Source organism: Leuresthes tenuis, unplaced genomic scaffold, assembly GCF_036924035.1.
Source record: "Leuresthes tenuis unplaced genomic scaffold, fLeuTen1.0.hap1 SCAF_9, whole genome shotgun sequence".
NCBI lineage: Eukaryota > Metazoa > Chordata > Actinopteri > Atheriniformes > Atherinopsidae > Leuresthes > Leuresthes tenuis.
The window spans coordinates 21,600,329-21,619,370 of record NW_027325363.1 but is presented as its reverse complement, the minus strand read 5'-3'; the positions used below and the strand labels follow the sequence as shown (position 1 = coordinate 21,619,370).

The 19,042-nt window shown below is 41.0% G+C and overlaps 1 protein-coding gene across 4 annotated transcripts in view; it reads left to right on the top strand.

Moving 5' to 3' along the window:
* The window catches only part of kirrel3b (kirre like nephrin family adhesion molecule 3b), a 160,179-nt gene extending 141,361 nt beyond the window's left edge, over positions 1-18,818 (top strand). The window contains exons 11-17 of one of the 4 annotated variants that reach the window (XM_072392828.1): positions 5,365-5,465; positions 7,743-7,941; positions 9,169-9,276; positions 9,775-9,858; positions 10,171-10,280; positions 10,957-11,043; positions 14,244-18,818. In XM_072392828.1, coding sequence (XP_072248929.1) covers positions 5,365-5,465; positions 7,743-7,941; positions 9,169-9,276; positions 9,775-9,858; positions 10,171-10,280; positions 10,957-11,043; positions 14,244-14,705 — 1,151 coding nt within the window. In that variant the 3' untranslated portion in view covers positions 14,706-18,818. Of the gene's footprint in view, positions 1-5,364; positions 5,466-7,742; positions 7,942-9,168; positions 9,277-9,774; positions 9,859-10,170; positions 10,287-10,956; positions 11,044-14,243 lie in introns of all 4 variants that reach the window. The other 3 variants (XM_072392827.1, XM_072392830.1, XM_072392829.1) reach the window with 3 other exon arrangements.
* The last annotated feature ends 224 nt before the right edge of the window (positions 18,819-19,042 follow it).

The following is a 19,042-nucleotide window of genomic DNA, read 5'->3' as shown; positions in this document are numbered from 1 at the left end:
ATTCAGACTCTACACAATTTTTTTTTATGTGCATGAGAAGACTTCCATTTCTGTTTGTATGCGTCTTTGGGCAAAGGACTACACACAATGACACTCATATAAAGTATTTGGGTAGCCAAAGGAAAGAAAATCCCTGACCACATGAAGGTAGAGAGAGGGCTCGTTTTTTTTTCTTTCGTCATTTTTCGACTGCCTCTAAGTGTCTGGCTAATTAGCGTTCCAGCCTTTTGTCCAAACTGGCAGTGACACCATATAAAATATAAAAGTGCAATTTAATGAAGGAGAAAACTACACTTAAGATGTAGCACATTTTATCTGACCGGCGAAATTTAAGCAATCATAGTGAGATATGATCTGAAAGACTTTCTGGAAGACTTTGAACTCACTTTTTCCATTATGTCTCATTCTCACATATGAGGTCTCTGCACAGTTCAAGCATTATTTATAAGATGTGCAAAATATCTTTGATTTATTCCATTGCTATGTTTAAAAAAGACTCTACCTGTGGGTGGTTCATTTAAAAGTTTTGGCTGTAAATGACTGGTGTGTACCTTCATACTCTTCTTCTTCCAAAAGCATAAAATAACAACACATAGTTAAGCTGTAGTGGCTCCTGTGTGTGAAATGAAGGTGAAGGTGGCAAAGGTACAAAGGATATAGTTGTCAGTGTTGTCCTGAATCTTTATTTCTAATTCTAACCAAGGATTTTCATTGCCTGTCATGGACCAGTGACCTTTCCAGGGTGTACCTTGCCTCTCGCTGGTGTCAGCTGGGATAGGCTCCATCCTCCCTTTGAACCTTAATTGGATAAAGCAGGTTTAGAAAAGGGATAGAGGGATGGAGATCAATTGCATAAAACAAAACCAGGAAGTGGTAAACGTGTCACTGTAATTTGTTCTGATGTTTATGTGTCACCAAGGCAATTTCTAGAAGAAAAAATGCATCAATTAACATGAAGAAAGATTCTAATAGAATTAATCCCTTTTCCAACCTTAATGTTATTAAAACAACTGAACCAGAAGGTTATAAAAGTGTTTTGATAAAGTAACCGTAAGTTAAAAAAATTAAAAAAATGAGTTCATGTCTGACAGAGGAAGACATAGCCTGTGTGGGCATTTACTGCAATACCCCCTGCTGCCTGTAGAGGTGCTAGTGTAGAGGACACACCTGTGGGTCACATTTCAGGGTGTGAACAAATGACCTATAAAGTAGTGTGGATGTGATAACTTGTTAAGTTTTTCAGCAACAACTTAAGTCCTGGCTATAATTATGGTTGTCAAGCAGACACCAGTTCATTGTGTGAACTGGTGTCTGCTTGTCTTGGCTTTTGCAAATACAACATAAGGAGTGAAGGACTTACAGAGCATGACAAAATAGACATACCTCGCTAATAAAACACTTTCACTGTACGTAATTTTACTTTGCAAAATAGATGAGCTCTTGTGCACATTTCTGGGATCAGCGGACCGTTGCTGCTCTAATGCCATACTGACTGATTTGAATATGATGGTACTATGTGTATTATGCACGACAATGTGATATCAAGCTTGAAGTTGAGAGTGGCACTTGAATATGTGTTTAAGATTTCTTCAACTGGAACACTGACACATGTTGGAGACTTGTTCAATCAGTTTCACTCATCACAAATACCTTGAAGTGCTATTTGCTAGATTTTCTTCCATTTTTCCATCACCCTGCTCTTTTTGTGTAACAGTATCATTCCTCCACATTTAATTTACTCGATATATATATAGGCCAGAATGTATATGAAAAGCATTTTTGAATCGGTTTCGGACCAATAGAGCAAGATCAGTGATAATATCGTGAGGATTTTGCATATAATGTTGGAAAGTCATGAACAATACCTCACACAATTGCCCTAACGAGTCAAACATTAGCACTCTTGTAGATATTTCACCATAGAAACAGCAGTATAGCGCCAGCAAGTACTGGTAACTATAGACTGTCACCTATCAAGTAAATAAATAAAGCCTCCATGATGACACCCATTGCAGGGTTTGTAGATTACTGTTTTTAAATCCTTGAGGTACCACTCTACTAAAAGCACTAATTTTCAAAATGATATATGCCATTAAAATGGATGAGTCAGGTTGAGAAGTGAGCTGTACATCATTGGCCAACAGTGTTAAACAAAGCCCTTTGTTTTCTTTGAGTATATATTAGATCATTCACAATGCACTTGTCAATCTTTTCCTCATTCTTAGTATATTTTTGACTAATCTAAAACTCTAATATTAGAAAATGGTTTCCATTAAAACCAGAGTGTCGGCTAATCACTTAAAGACTGATGTCTTTATTTACGATAAAATGGGTGCTTCAGTGCATAATGCAAACAAGAGGCTCTCCACCGCTGAATTATTATCAGCTTTTAAGGCCGAGCCACATTTGTTATGATGATTTTTGCTTTTGATGTCTGCGCAGCGCGGAGTTTTTTTTATAAATACTGTTTTTTTTTGTTTTTTTTTCCCAGTTTTATTTTAACTACTCTGCTTGGAGTGTCTGCAGCCCGTGGTGATGCTGAGTTATCGTTGTGAACTTTTGTCGCTGCGTAAAGTGAGAGCAAATTCAGGTCATGTCGCGTGCAAGAAAAGAAACTGGCAATGTGGAAACACGGCCATGTCCATGCTCTAAAAAAATATCCAGGCAAAGCAGGCTCATGTAGTGAGACTGTGTTCAGGGAATTTGTATCTCTGTTAAAGTTGAACTTGATGGTCACCAAGCTCACCGGGGGGGGGGGGGGGGGGGGGGGGAGCTACGTTGCTACATCCACTTTATCACACTTTCTGCAGTGAGTCTGAGATCAGCTGAAATAAAACAGCATTAGTGACTGCCTAGAGTGACTGATTTAATATAGCAAAGTAATAATGACATACCGGAAATAGAAATATAATTCTATTCAGCTTAACTGAATCTCTTAAACAAACTGACAAACAAATGTGTTGACTACTTCAATATATGGACGGAATCGATTTTTCCCAGAAGAAAATATGGCCATAGGTGAGCAAGTCGGGCAGTTTTCTTCTGTTTCAGTAACCTTGTAGCTGTGTGTGCTCCCTTCTCTCACAAAGAAGAGAAAAGAGTAACACAAAAATACAAAGAGCTGCATTAAGGTACAGTGGAAAAGTAAAGTTGCTGTTAAAAAGCAAACACCTCAGTTTAGGAAGGAAATGTAAGCTCTGGCATTTTGACACCCACACCGCTATTGTGTAATCAGATTGCCATGTCCACTCCAGAGTTAACACCTCCTCAAATGACTTGAGTGAAACATTGCACCCAACATTTTGATTACCTCCCCTGCTGCCAAGCATTGATGTTGTAGTGCCGCCCACCTCCCCGCTTCTAACGTGTTTGTGCTCTGATCACATGCTAGAAGAGGCAAAAACACGTACTTTCGCACACACCAGCATACAAACACACACACGCTCTCAACTCAAGCTGAGCCAGAGAGATAAAGCTATCTAATTATATTCCAAATTTGCAGTTCTGATCCATAGAATAGATTGTGCCCTTCCACTACAACCAGCCTTTTGCAGCCTGCAAGCAATTGATCTTGCTGTGTGCCGACAGTTAGAGCTAACGCTAACAACATACATATATTTTATCTCCATAGCAGGTGCCAAAGCTCTTCATATGGACCATAACATGCGCTCAGTGTGTTAATACAACCGTTGCTTGCTGGTACACCGGGAAAAGAAGGGGAACAGCTTTCAGTACACTCATCTTAAATTGTCCGCAACATTCAGTGTGGAGCAGTAGCAGCAGCCTCTAGTTGCATACCAAGACACCATCTGGCAACGTCTCATTAAAATGCTAATTCATTTTAATAAGAGACAGGTAATAAACTGCAATTATGTATCGTCAGAGAGATGGCAGAGAGCGGGAGTTTGAGGAAGTTGGCGGGGATGTGAGTTGTCTTACTAATCAAGAAGCGACCTCCCTCAACCCCTCCTCCATGCCAAACCCACATTCTTAACATTAACAATATCTTCTAACATTCGCTTTGTACTGCATTTTTAAAGGCTTTTTTTTTTTTACCAAAGAAATAAGAGCCAATTGGAACCTTTATTTGTGGAAGCGTCTGTAAGAACCCAGCTCTTGGCATTTAAGGAAACAGTGTGCGTTCGGATATAACTACATTACTTTAAACCTAATTATGTCCACAATATTACGAGATGACTCAAAATGAGATTCAACCCAAAAAAAGTAAACGCACACAAATAAGATAAAAAAAAAAAAAAACAATATTAAATATCTTCGGTGATGTGAGGGTTCTGTGTCTGTAACGTGAACAAAGTCAGAGCGGCTGATTTGATCTTTGCAGTCCTGCCTGATAATGTCAGCCAGATTGGGCTGCTGCCTTTTGAAGATATCTAAATTTGAAATGTCAGACGGATGGTGGGAAGAGCCAATCAAGAGCCAAAAATAATTCGATAAATAAATAACAAGGATATACATAAGACGAGATAAACAAAAATAGCTTACTTCTCCTCACTAAGTTTTACTTCAGGACCTAAGGGTGAATACACATGAATGATGGAACTGGGTTGTGTGTGAAATCTTGTCCACATATCAGTGCTGTCACCTGGAGTGAGCAGCATCCAGACCAGATGGCGAGCAGACCAGTCGTTTAGGTTGAGCTGCCCGTGTCAGGCAAGATTTTGTAGCCTGACCAGGGTTTAACACACAAGGGCTTGAAGTCGATTTGATGGAGCTAGCCAGATGTTGGCGGTTAGTTATACGAATAAAACCGTTTCACATGGGAGAAACAGAAAATATTCTATTTGTTTTTTTGGCACTTAATACATGCCTGTTTTTGTATCGTTTCGACTTTATTTTTTGCATTGATATAGAGCTGAGGTTTACAATGTTGATGTGGTGACCTATTGGTTCAGGGGTCAACTCTGCTGCACGCAAATTGATTGTGGTGACACCTTGCGGCAAGTAGGTTATCTCCCCACACTGGCATTTTCTCCTTCCATCTGTGCCGTCTTGATTACGCTCCAGAGAACAACGTTTATCTCAGCAGGAGAAATCAGGCGAGCCATAAATCAACAATTTCTTGAGCCAGAGTGAGGTCTAGGTCGCCACTTACATCCTTTGTTCCGTCACAGTGTGTCTTTGGCGAGATTGCGCTCATGGATGAGGCGTGCTCGTATCTCACTGCAATACAGTCAACCACCAGGAGTCCTAAATTACCCCAAGAGTTCAGCTGTCACTGCTTCAAAGAGGACACATTTGGAGTATAATGTAACAACAAGAACTCAGCTGAGCAGGACTGTCATGTGACCTGAAACTGGAAAGTGACTTTGATTATTCATGTTCCAATTTCTGTGACTTTTTCAGGACCACCTACTATTTCCAGCACGCAGACTCAACAAGCTCTACATGGAGAAAAAGGTCAAATCAAATGTTTCATTCGAAGTACACCTCCACCAGACCGTATTGTGAGTACATTTGGATATAATCATGCGCTTTACCCCATATTTGTCTCCTTTGTGTTCTTTTTTTTGGGGGGGGGGGTTTGTACAGCAATCACAAAATGCACGTTCTCTATGACCACACTTTAATCATCATGTAAGAGTTAATGTCTGGTTTGTGTGAGAGAAAAAGAGTGACTTTATTGCTGGAGGTTGAAACGCTTACATAGAGTGCAAAAGGACAAAGGATTTGTGTGCCTCTGTTTTATCAAAGAGTATAGAAAAGTAATTATAATGAAATATTGACATTGAAGAACTGAAAGGTTTATTCGGGTCAAATCTTTACTTTTTACTCAGACATATTAAATCTTCCTTTTTTTCAGTATGTAGGCGTATTTAATAAATTGTATTGAATAAAAACACACTAAAACTGGATATATGGCTTGCTTTTAATGACATGTATGCATGTTATTTTCTGCCTTTCTGTCTTCAGAAATGAATGCAACAAGTATGCAAGATGCTCTAGGTGACTGGTAGAGGCAGCGTCAGGCTAAATGTGACCATTTGTCCAACTTTCCTGATTTAGCGGTCACAGATATCGTCTACAGTGACACAGATCGAATTTTGTTCCGCTGTCATCTTAACTTAAACCAAATACTAACTTAATTTAATGTATCTGAGTTACTTGTTTATATCTTTGAAGTTCAAGGCGATCTGAGTCTGCTAGTGTGCCACCTAGTTAGAGCCCACTGGTCTCAGGGATAGTATAAAAGCAAGTATGTAAACTATTAAGCTAACAAAAATTAAGCACATGGTTAAAATGCAAGTGTATTCTCGGCCTAAGAAATTGGGGTACAGTAGCTTCCTCATTCCAGCTGTACTCTTGTAGGTTACAAGCTATATACTTAAAAAATTTATTATTTTATTTTACCGCCTTATCTGGACCTCTGCAGTCCAAAAACGTAATCATTCACATACTGGTGCAGAACTATGTCAACTGAAAACATCCATCAGATATACAGTACATTTAGAACCACCAGTGAATTTAATCTGTTTGTTTTGGATAGGGTGCGAAATCTGAAGTACCAGGAAAAAAAACCCACACAGGCACAGTGAAAGCATGCAAACTGCAGACACAAAGGCCACAGTGGAGATCCGAGCAGGGAACCTTGGCTTTACAAAGCGACAATGCAAACCCATACACATCTGTGCAGGGTATCTGAGCCCACATCTATCTGTTATCAGTGGTGATTTTGTACTTTTAGAATAAGCAAATCACCACAGGATTCATTGTACCTGAATGACAATTTATTTTTCTGACTGAACATTTCTGAGAACCGTGCCTTTGGGCACAGAAATAAGAAACCTTGTGTCTCTTTGTGTAAAGCACAGTGGAGCTTTGCTCAGTCTACTTTTTCACAGCATGCTTGATTTCATAAGTGGTTGCGTGCCGTCTCCCAACCAAGGCGCGTACTTCCACCACCACAATGAGAAGACAACAACTTCGAAGCACACACAGTTTACAATAATCTATTAGACATTATCTCTGTCTACAGATCCTGGAGCAACGCTGCTCAGCTTGCAGCCAGACAAATAAAAGTAAACAGCAGCAAATATGCCATTAAAAGACTTTTAACACACTTTTTCAACGATAACACAGCATTCAAAAGGGTTTTAACCAGCCACATCAGCGTAGAAATTAAATGAAGTGAAAATGAAATGAAAATGAAATCTTCTTTATTGTCATTATACATGAGTACAATGAAATTATAATATATATTATAGAAAGTAGATCATCCTCAGTCAGCTTCTGTTTGAAATAGTAGCTCTTATCAGGCTCATAGTTGGCTCAGTTAAGTGGCCTTAACTTCAAAAAGCCTAAGATATATTCACTATACTATAAGTAAAGTTCATATATTGCCGCAGCACATTCGCCTCTCAGTGGCACAACGGGCAGTGACTCACTGATGATGACAGCTCCTCGCCAAATGTGGATCTGAGTAACAACACCAACCAAGCAGGCGCACTGTCATATATACTTGTTGAAGTTAACACAGAGACTGAATTAATCCAATGACCCATTGCACTTCTGGGGTCACAGCGTCACCATGGCAACACAAAGGCCGCGCCAAGTAAATCCATACAGAGCATGGATAATATATCAGCTGATATACATAAAGTTTTTTTGAGCAAATCCTTCAGTCAACCCAATTTTAATACGCTTATATGTGGGTTAATGATGAGGTCTGGTATTGTTTCACTACTAACGCGCCACTGATGACTAAAAACGCTCTTTTTTTTCAGGCCTGGTCATGGAAGGAAACAGTACTGGAGTCTGGAACCTCCGGTCGCTACACTGTAGAGACGGTGAACACAGAAGAAGGAGTCATTTCCACGCTGACCATGAGTAACATTGTTCCGGCTGACTTCCAGACCATCTATAACTGCACTGCATGGAACAGCTTTGGCTCTGACACTGAGATCATACGGCTCAAGGAACAAGGTGGGAGCCAAGGTTCCACGGGTTCCACCTTCCTCTTGTTCAGATCACATGCTTGTCGGTTTCTACAAGGAAATAGTGGATAGTGGCCAAGCTGTAGTGTTTTGTGTGCTTAGCTGCAATTGTGCCAGTTCTTGACCAGTGAGTTTGTTTCTGTTGTGCTGCTGTATTGTATTTATGTAAGATAGATAGATATTTTTCAGCTTCTAGCAGAGCTCAATGTATGTCTTAAATGTTTAAATATTTCAAGTTTATTCAATTTCTTCATAGCAGCAGTAAATTTCTCACATAATAGTTTTCGGTTTAACTTGAACCAGGCGTCCTATTAGTTTGAACATTTGACCTTTAGCACACACTGCACCTTTCATATGAAATACATTGTGCCTCATGTTTTGCTCATTTAAAGAGAAAACTCCAGCTTTTATGGGTGACCTTTTCCCCTTTACCACAGGAGGAGCTGCGCTTTCTATCCACTTATCGCAAATGATAAATTATAAGCCGCTTGCACGAAACTGACGTTGATCAATGGGGACATTAAATACACTTTAATTGTGTAGGAAGGGCACTTGTTTGTTTGCATTTGTTTAAGATGCAGGAAGGTCATGAATGTGGGCTGAGAGCTCAGGTTCTCATTAATGAGTTCCTCTTCTTTTGGAGCAGCATTTAGATGTATGCCTGCTGGTTAAGTCTTTTCCTTGATGCAAACATCCGTGCTAAAGCACACAAACATAATTATGCTTAAATTATTGCAGAAACACTCAAACACTACTCAATGAAAATTAAAGCATTCTGAGAAATACTTCCATTAGCCTAAATGAAAGGAAATTAAAAGTTATTAGACTGTAGGATACGGAGAGAATATTAGGAAAACGTTAACCCACACTTTGAATCTGCTGCTGTTTGGACATGTTGGCTTTTTTGTCTGTTGCATTGTGCCAGTGTATTCTCTTAACCTGGCATTGAGCCTGTTGGGATGATGCCAGTGTCACTAAGGGAGATAACATGAAAGCCGTCTTTCCCAAGTTCTTGGTTGCTACAGAGAGTTAAAAGAGAGCAAAGACACGAGAAGATCTCCTGTTTGTGTGTGTGTGTGTGTGTGTGTTGAGGGGTTGCATGGTCTCTATGGACTATTCCCTGCTCTGTTACTCTTCTGTCGTGAATTCAGTGCACATGTGAGACGTTTATGGCATTTTGTTGAAGAAGGACATGCCTTTATGTTGCTCTCCACAGAATCCCTCCCAGTGGCTGTGATCATCGGCATTGCAGTGGGAGCTTTCGTGGCCCTCATTGTCCTAATGGGCACCATCGGCGCATTCTGTTGCACCCGCTCTCAGAGAAGTACGTACCCTTTCTGCACTTACTCAAGCATGCATGCCAAAGTACTTTATTATCCCTAAAACCCCCCAAAAATGTCCATCAGTTCAGCTCTTGTTCTTATTTTGATTCAAACAAATGAAAATAGATGTGTGTGGAGTTCCCTTAAATAAGGGGAATCCACAGCACGAAAACATCAAGACACTGCCTGATGTTATAGGAAACATTTTATCCCTGTTCAATTCTGGCAATTAGTGTCGCATTTAATGAATAATGAATCACTGCTCGAGATGGACATATTTTTGTGGCACAGAGATAGCCAGATTGTTATCAGGGCTCATTTCATGCAATCTCAGTCTGGCTGCTATCGCTTTTGAGGCTATTTACATCCTCCGCTATGTTCACTGCCACCCACCCATAAACCTTGTGACTCAAGTCAGAGACAGTCAGCCCACTGTCTCCATCCAAGAACCACACTGTGCTACTGGTTCCTTCAGCATGTCTATTGTCTGTATACTACAGAGGAAGCGCACCTGGTTATGCCCTCACTGCCCGTCTCCATCTGTGCACACCAGAGAGAACTTGCAAGCAAAATTAAAACAGAAAGTAAGACTTTGTTATATGACAGTTTAACATCAGCATTGTCGCGAACAGAATGAGCCTCCGTTGGGAAACTGTGTGAGATTGCATTTATATAGAGAAAGATAATCTAGTATTGGCCGGAAACAAGTGATTAATTATGCTTTGTGTTGTTTTCGGGGGAAATGGGGGAGCTCTAACAAAGCAAACCCAAGAGCCGCTGCTAAATCTTACATTACCGCAAACTGCATTCTGGGAAAAATACAATATCAACAAATACAGAGCGATGTTTCTACCAGCTTGTTAAGATACGCTGCACGTGTCGTCTGTTTCTGACAGATCTGAAAGGGGTTGTGTCGGCGAAAAACGACATCCGGGTGGAGATTGTACACAAAGACCACAATGCAGCGCGGGAAAATGAAGAACACACCTCCATGAAACAACTGATGGTGAGTGTGAGTGTCACAGCATACTACTTTCCACATCTTCCTGTTTTCAGAAAGTAAAATCTCAGCATTTATTTCTTTGAATTTCTTGCATTCTCTTTTAGAGCTTATGGTTAAGCGATGAACGCATGCTACGGCTGGTATTTGAGGCATGTGTTGTACATCAAAATAATGCTGGCATTCCTGTGAGGACAGCAGACCACAGCACATACACTGATGCAGACTTTGTAATCTGAAAGAAATGTTCTGTATATAAATGTTCTGCCTCCCCGGGCCGACACACATGGAAAATCTTGTGCTTTTTATCCCTACCACTGTTTCTTTGCAGTTTGCTACAGGTCTGGGCTATTTGTAGTCAAAGCTTTGGGATTGTATTTTATTTCAAAATACAAAGCACACTCTGCACTTGATGTTGAAGCGGGAAGATGAGCTGAACTACCTCACAAATCTGCATTTTGTAAAGATAAATAAAAGATATTCATGGATAAATTATTAATGCCACCTGCCAGCCCTGAGTGAAGGTGAAGCATGTTTGAGTGATATTGAAAAAAAGAAGAACAAGTGATAAAGTTAAACCCATTCCTTTCTAAATCTTTTATTTTTTTCTTATTTCAATCTGAGTGGAGGAGCTTTGGAGACTACTCGGGCTCTTAATATACTTTACTTGATGTCTGTGTAGGTTGAACGTGGAGAGTTCCAGCAGGAGTCCGTTCTGAAGCAGCTGGAAGTATTGCAAGAGGAGGAGAAGGAGTATCAGCACATTAAGGTGCGGCTCATGATCAATGGCAGCATGGCAGCATGAGTGCACGAATCTGGGAGAACAAAGGGAAAAGATGGTGGGAGAGCAAGTACCTTTGGGGCAAATGGTGGTGTTCAGCTCTTGGACTAAAATAGCAGAAAAGCATTAATAACCCTTCTCCTGCTCCACGGGTTTTTTCTGAAGACAAGTCCAAGGGCAAAATGAGTCCTGTTATAGGACTGATTTTAATAATTAGTGTCTCATTTAAGCTGGCTCAAGAAATCAGAGATTGGCCGGCCCTTAAGCTGTTATTTCAGTGTTTATTTATACCATAGATGGGAAGATGGGTTGCTTCAAAGAGCATATGGGACGTGGAATAAATGCTCGGTTTTTATTAGCTGCGCTGATTTGACTCTCCCAGCCACATATGCACATCAATTTTCACCATTTGGAATGCACTCAAGCTTTGCAAAAACTTTCTAACACGTTCTTTAAAGGAGTATTCCATTCAGCTTTGTAAATGGGTTATATGATGGATAAAAAAATCATATTTTATTAATTCTTTAATAGCAGTGTGCAGCTCCCACATTGCTCCAGTATTCTATGCATAACTGAACCAGGTTTTATTCACCCATGCCATCGTATTTTCTGAAGTTCTTTCACTTTTCACCTTCCCTGTCACTCATGATCGGCTGGCTTTGGGCATACATGGTAAGGTTGAGAAATAAGAAAGCTATATATCCATTATTTTTTGGGTTCACCATCACGTCATGTGAACACTGCCATATATGAAACATCAGGCAAAATAAAGCCTTAAATAGTTACATTTATTCAAATAATCGTGCTATCTCTTTTTTGTTTTGTCAGCATATTAAAGGGATATTTCACCCGGCTGTCCCAGCATAAATCTGGTCACATGCAGTAATTATATACAGTATTTGAGAAATATATAGACATGATATTACCTCATTCTCAGTACATCCGTGGTAACCTAGCGGGTTATTGTTTTAGCAGCAATCTTTTTAACCATCTCAAGTATGATGCTGATTTGAATCACATCACCACTTAAAAGGCAATGACACTATCTACATGTGAGAAAGATGAGGTGTGATTCACATCTCAGGTTCAGCCCTGCTGGAGGCAGGTAAAAAGAAAAAAAAAGAACAGACCATAATGCTATATTTAGAAGCTTGATATATGAGTCTGACCCCAGGTACTCCATCCCGTGTTTGATCAGTGACATCTACTGTATAGTGTGCGTTCATCCTCTCATATATGTTGCTTCAATTCCTAGTCTTTTTTTGAGCCTATTTTCACATTGATGATGAGCATTTGAAAAATAAAATGCCAATGTGGTCACGGCAAAACCAAGTATATCATATTCCGGAAAGAGTGGACTCGGAGAATGCAATGAAACTGACGCCGGTGCTGTTTATTGTCTTACTTCCTACCCTTTTACGTGGCAATGAAAAGATCAGTCTGCACGGGTCGTGCACTTTGCTTTCATTTCTCCCTTCAAACGAATAGACTCCGGATGAGCTTGAACCTCTGCGATATACAATCCACAGAAGATTTTTCCAGAATGTGACGATTCTGGAATCAAGGCCGTTTTCAGTCAGTGATGGATCAGTTTTGAGTGAACGATGGCTACTGTCTATTTTGGGTATTTTACAGTTTTTTTTCTACTGTTGTAAGTCCACTCTAAAGCTCAACTTTACCCCATAAGATTAGTCGGTTATTCATTGTTTGCCACTGCGTTAATATTGTGGAATGGAACGTTAATTTATTCTCTGTGCTATTTTTGTGTCATGATGATATAATATGTGCCTTGAGTTCTTTATTATGATTGTGTAATGATGCTGTCCTTCTCTGATGTTTTCAAATATAGTCCTACTTGGTGTAGTTAAATCATTATTTCTGCTTTCACGGTAAATATTGTAGACTCGAGGAAAACCTTTCCTCATTCCTCATCCATCTAGTTGTGTGTTGTGATAGATTGTTTTGTGAGTATAATCAGTAATGCGCTGTTCGGTGATGGTTTTTTCTAAAGGGAGATCTTTGAAAAAAACAATTTTTCTTATGCAACTAAAGAAATCTCAGTATGTCTATATGCATCATCTGCTGTTGAATTTATTCAAATATGTGATGAAAATGTTAAAAAACCCCTGGGGGGGAACTCGGTACTATTCATGTAAATGAATCGTTCAACCAAGCACAGCGGATCATCTCAGCAGGTGTTCATCCTACCTCTGACCTGCGCTCTCGTCAGCGAGACTGAAAACAAACTCTCCCCCCGTGCTCAGGTTTTTACCACAGCTCTGAACCTACACGAACAAAGTGCTTTAGGAGTCACTCTCGGCATCTTGCTTGAATCTTCTGTCACCAATTCTGTCCCGCTCATTTGTCCCTTTGTCCATTCGCGTGTTGGCATCGACATCCCTGGAGGATGCTTCTTTTGTTTTCGCCTGCTTACCTACAGCCTCGGGGGGGGGGGGGGGGGGGGGGGCAGATTTTTTTTCTTTTTTTTTTATCCCAGTTAATGATGGTGTGCATGAGGCGGGAGCAGACAGAAGCCCAAACGAGAGATAAAGGCCAGACTCAAACAATCTCCCTGTCTGCTCTCTGATAATGACAAGCATAACGAGGATCCTCTCAGGTTGTCTCTCCCATTATGAGCATTCTTCTTTTTGGATTTGCCACAATACTCACTGTGCTTGACATTCACATCTATTCACACAAGGACAGGAAAAAAAAAAACACACACCTGCCCCAACTGGACCCTTAGCAACAGTGGCTGCAGCCATGCCGAGAAACAAGCGGAACACGGTTCAGACATGGACTCACAGACACTACAATCCATTAAGGTCTAATTAAAGCTGCTATGCAAGTGAACTTTGCAGTGACACACGGATGCCAAACCAAGAAACATCAAGGCTTGCTTAATTAGTGGGAGACATGATATTAAGTTTAGAGTAGGGGCTGACTAAACCCTCACACCAAGCTTCACCCGTGTTTGCCTTGTGATGTACAGAGCACACTGTTCAGCAATTTAAATGGTAATTACTGCCAGTTCAGCCTCAGTCCCTTCCCTGCCTTCGCTTTGAGAAGAATGCAGGCTGTTCTTTTTCTTTTTTATCATCCCTTCTTTTTTTTTTTTTTAAATAAGTTGACAATAAAATCTTATCCACAATAATAATCTTTCTTTCCCGTTTCCTGTTTTCCAATAGGACCCTACAAATGGCTATTACAGTGTCAACACCTTCAAGGAGCATCACACACCCACCATGACAGGAAATCAGACCGCTGAGGTGAGGAATCCTACCAACACAGGTACCTTGGGCAAGCAGCGGGTACCAACAGGCATGTCCTTCACCAACATCTATTCCACTTTGGGGGCTGGCCCCAATCGTCTGTACGACTATGGCCAACGCTTCGTGCTGGGCATGGGCAGCAGCTCCATCGAGCTGTGCGAGCGGGAGTTCCAGCGCGGCTCGCTCAGCGACTCCAGCTCCTTTATTGACACGCAGTGCGACAGCAGCATCAGCAGCTACAGTAAGCCGGACGGCTACGTGCAGTTCGACAAAGACAGCAAGGCATCAGCCTCCTCCTCCTCCCACTATTCCCAGTCCTCTTCACAAAACTCGGACCTCACCCGGCCCCTTCAGAAACGCATGCAGACCCATGTGTGACCTTGTAGGAGAGGAGGGTTTTTGAACGGGGTGCAACAAGCAGCCAGGATTGTAAAACTTCTAAAGAAATCAGCCACCAGAAGCCCCTAAAGTATCAGCGTTACAAAGTGTTTCCTATGGATGCCTGAGGATGCTGGGGCTTCTGGGCCTGACTTGCTTACACTTCTCAATGTCCCAAAAAATAAATGGATCAAGAAGCCTTACATTTCCCTCATGCTTAATTCATCAACCCGCCCTCCTTTTTCAACCCGTCATACATCTGTGCCACATGAAGGTTATTTGCCAACAAAGACACCACACAAGTTTGACTTCACAGTCAGATTGTCAAATAACAGAGGACAGAAACACAAGGCTTTGTGGGACAATCAGATCAGACCAAATTTGCGTTTTGACGATTGTCATTCAGAAGAAACAAGATTGCAGTGAAACACTCAGCACAAACTGCCTGACAATGAGTGGGAGCCAATGTCCTGCTGCTCTCTTGTAGATGGAAGCACAACATAATGAATGTGCATGTGTCTTTTCTTTTTCTCTTTGTTGTTAAAGCGGTAACTTTTCCCCACGTTCCCTTCAAACACTGTGCATTACGCACGGCTTGTTAAAACTCATCCCCCTGTGTAGGAGGAAGAAAACTTTCTCCGTGTGCTCACAGACGTCTCAAACATTGAAAAGAGCGGCAGTCTCTCCTCCTTCCACCCTCTCGGCGGCTGTATCTAAGCCGCAGAGCTGAGCAGATAACAAAAGGGGCTGAGATCTCATTTTAAATCCCTGAGTCATCGTTTTACTTTTGACACCCCGCGATAAAAGAATATCAGTGTACATATGTGACTGCGATTTCTTTTTCAGCATCTAATTTCTGCCTCTGATTTCCCACATGGTTGACTCTAAACGAGACATGAGCGCCTCTTGTTGTCCGTATCTACATTGCCTCGAGGGTCTGTTTGAACTGGGTCAATACAAACTTTGACTAAGTGAGACAGACAAGCGTGACCGGCTCGTTTGTGGACAGGGAGCTGCATCCACGCCAAATCCCCATCCAAGGCGATTTACGACATGTGTTGCACCTGAGTTTCTCCTCCTAACACCACATATCATCATCACCATCTATACTTGAGGGTACCTGCAGAATGACATGTAAGCATTCTATTTTAGCTCCTATTTGTGTGGTTATCTTGTCTCTGTTATGAGTATCGCTGTTGACACTGCAGCTTAGTGCATCCTGACTGTATACCTGTAATAGTACTGGTCATCCAGCAGTATGACAAACAAATTCCGAAACTGTGTTTCAATTTTTGCTCTTTGCTTTTCTTCACACTATCATGAAGCTGATGATGGCAAGCTACTGCTTTTAAAGTGCATTGTTTAGTTTAATTCATTATATGTGACGTATATGAAATTGGATTTATTATGTCATCACTGACGGCATTTGCTTTCGTTGAGAAGTAGAGACAGAGAGTAGGGACTTAACTCACGGCCACACAAAAACGTTTAGATTTCAAGGGAGCCTGCTGGAAAATAATGTCACAATCATGCTCTGTTCAGTGTCGATGTCCAGAGAATTTTGGCTTTTTTGATGAGCACTGGGAGTTTCAAAAAGTTGCCTTCTAGGCTCGTCATGCATTTACAGTCGACGTACAGCTGCCGCTGAATTGTGCGATAAGTCACATTTGATGCGAGTACGCATAAGCCTCGTATATCTGTGGTTTCTCAAGGTTTGCTCCTGCCATACTTTATCGAATCAGATCGGTCGTGATTTGATCAGTTCCTTTAAAAATCAAGAGGAGTTCCCGGAACAACAAATGGTTCAGGCCTGGGAAACGGCAGCTCATTATGTCAGTGTCAACTGTGTTTTGTCAAATCAAACAAACACAAACTATAAGCGGTTACATATCTTCTCTAATCAGGGTTTTTTTTGGGGGGGGGTTTGTTGTTAGAGCAGCAGTCAGTGCACTGGGATGATCCCTTGTGAGCCTGAAAATATTAAATCTGCCTCACAACTCATAAAATACCAAGCACGGTATTTGAACAAAAGCAAGTTGTTGTTGTAAGCACTTTACATATGATTACATTGAAGGCATTTGGATGGGGTTTTCCACTTGACTGGCAGTGGTTTGGACTAATTTTACAAATGGATTGGCGCCTATTGTACAGCTTAAAACAAAAAGCTCTGTTTCAATGCTGATAATCCAGCTTGGCACTTAGCAGACTGTATATAAATCTCTAATGCTGTCTTACTCTGTATATATCTTTTTTTTTTCCTTTTTTCTTTGTTTCTCATTCAGATATCACTACAGTTTATTAGAGCTCAACAAACACATGGCATCAAAACTGCACAGCCAGACAATCATCTTCTCCTTGTTTCCTTTCCAGAAATTTTGCTTGTGTCTACAAATTGCATAGAAGGCTTGTATGAGCAGTTTTCTCTCCCCCTGAGATCTCACAGGGGAAACTGGCTCTCTGTGCACCAAGCACACATGAGGCTATAAGACGAGCTTGGCTGGGACAGCTTTGAAGTGAGCTGCGGTTATTATACTTTCAGCCCCTTCGGAGAGATGCCCAGCAATATATTGCATTTGGCACCATGATGACTGTCAAGGCGTTTTTTTTACATTTATTTCTCAGAAGTCATGATGCCCAAGATTATATTTTTTCCCTCAAAATAAGCAGCATTTGATTGCATCTAATTTGCAGATGCAGACAGATGCGATTTTTATTCATGTTATTTGCAACACCTGAATTCAAAATATCACCGCAATTCAAACTTTCTTACAGTTTTGCTGTCCTGCCCAAAAAGTAAGGTTTCCTCTATTAACCTCAGCCTCTGCGCTGATCCCAACATAATGTTTTTTCCCAGTCCAGGGAGTCTGCAGACTGCACAGCAAGCGGATAAATATTTGATAGACCAGCCGTCTGTCCCATCCACCCCCTAACGGCAACAGCCACAGTGGGCCTGAGAGCACTATGGGATGCGAGTGCCACGTTAGTCTTTGGGAATCGAAGCCCGCGTGGTTTCCCCCCCTCACCTGCGGGCTGGTGTCGGTGCCGCCTGTTTGCCGCCTGGCTGCAAGCACTGCACAGATGCCAGGGCATAACAGATGATTAAACACAGACACCCGCAACAAGAGGTTGCTGGCCTTTCATGATAAGTAAACCTTTTCAGAGCAGAGGATGCAAGGTAGTTTATTATGTGGAGAAGTTAAGGACACGACTGTGATACACTGGCTGAAGGCATTTTTTTTTTTTTTACATGAGAGACAGAAGTTATGAGCTGTGCAAAGTGAAGACTGGCTGGTAGAACTGTATCACGGCCTCTCTTTCAACTCGCTATCTTACCTTCTGCTCACCATAATACACATTTTGTTTGGTCTGAATAAATTGGGAAAAAAAAAAACAAAGAAAAACATAAAGAACTGCTGAACATTAGCTTGCCTATTATCTTACACGCTTTTTAAGGTCTCCCTCTTTGTACGATAGGCGTTCATGCCCATGACGGGCCACACGAGAGCAGGTGCCATTTGCAAAACACTGAATTGATCAACATAAGCCTTTCTTAACAGTGTAAATGCTTTCTCTCTTTCTCTCACTTTTTTTCTTTCCTACCAGTCAATACCTTGTTAGTACTTTAATAACATCCAAGTGTAAGGCCTGGACTAAATAGTATTTGCAAATAATCCTTCAGATTTCACTGTCGCCCTCGGGGCACAATGGTCATTAGTGGGTTTTGGTTTGCAGTGTACTCTGAGTCACACAAGAAAGCTGAAAGCATCGCGGAAAAAACCTTTGAAAGTCAAATGAGTACAGTTCTCACTGATTGGTCGATTTGTTCGGCACTCCAAATAATGCAAATGAGTTGCAAATACTACACAACACAGGTCTGGGAGAAAAGGACTTAAGATAGTCATTTCAACAATTTGTAAAAAAGAAAAATAGTAACCATAAACATACAGTAATTGTAATAAGAAGACGTGTAAATGCTTTTGGGTAAACCACTATTTTCAGGCAGTGGTCCTCTGTATCTAAGAAAAAAAAAAAACGGTTGTATTTTACCTGTACTGGTCTGTGAATCTATGATGCTTTTGCTCTGTATATTTGGAGAATAAAACTGATGTTTGAGTTTGTGTTTATTTGCTCTTGTCTCTGTCGGGGAGAATCACACCGGTTGATTTTTACAGCTGCATGAATAGATGAGTTATCCAGAAGTCCAGTTGAATATTTGAATAATATGACTCCAGTAAGTTATATTAACAATAGTTCAGTTTATGATAACCTGTCCAAGGTGTCCCCTGCCTCTCGTCCAACGTGCAAATATTTGTTCTTTCTGTAGTAGACGGTGACAG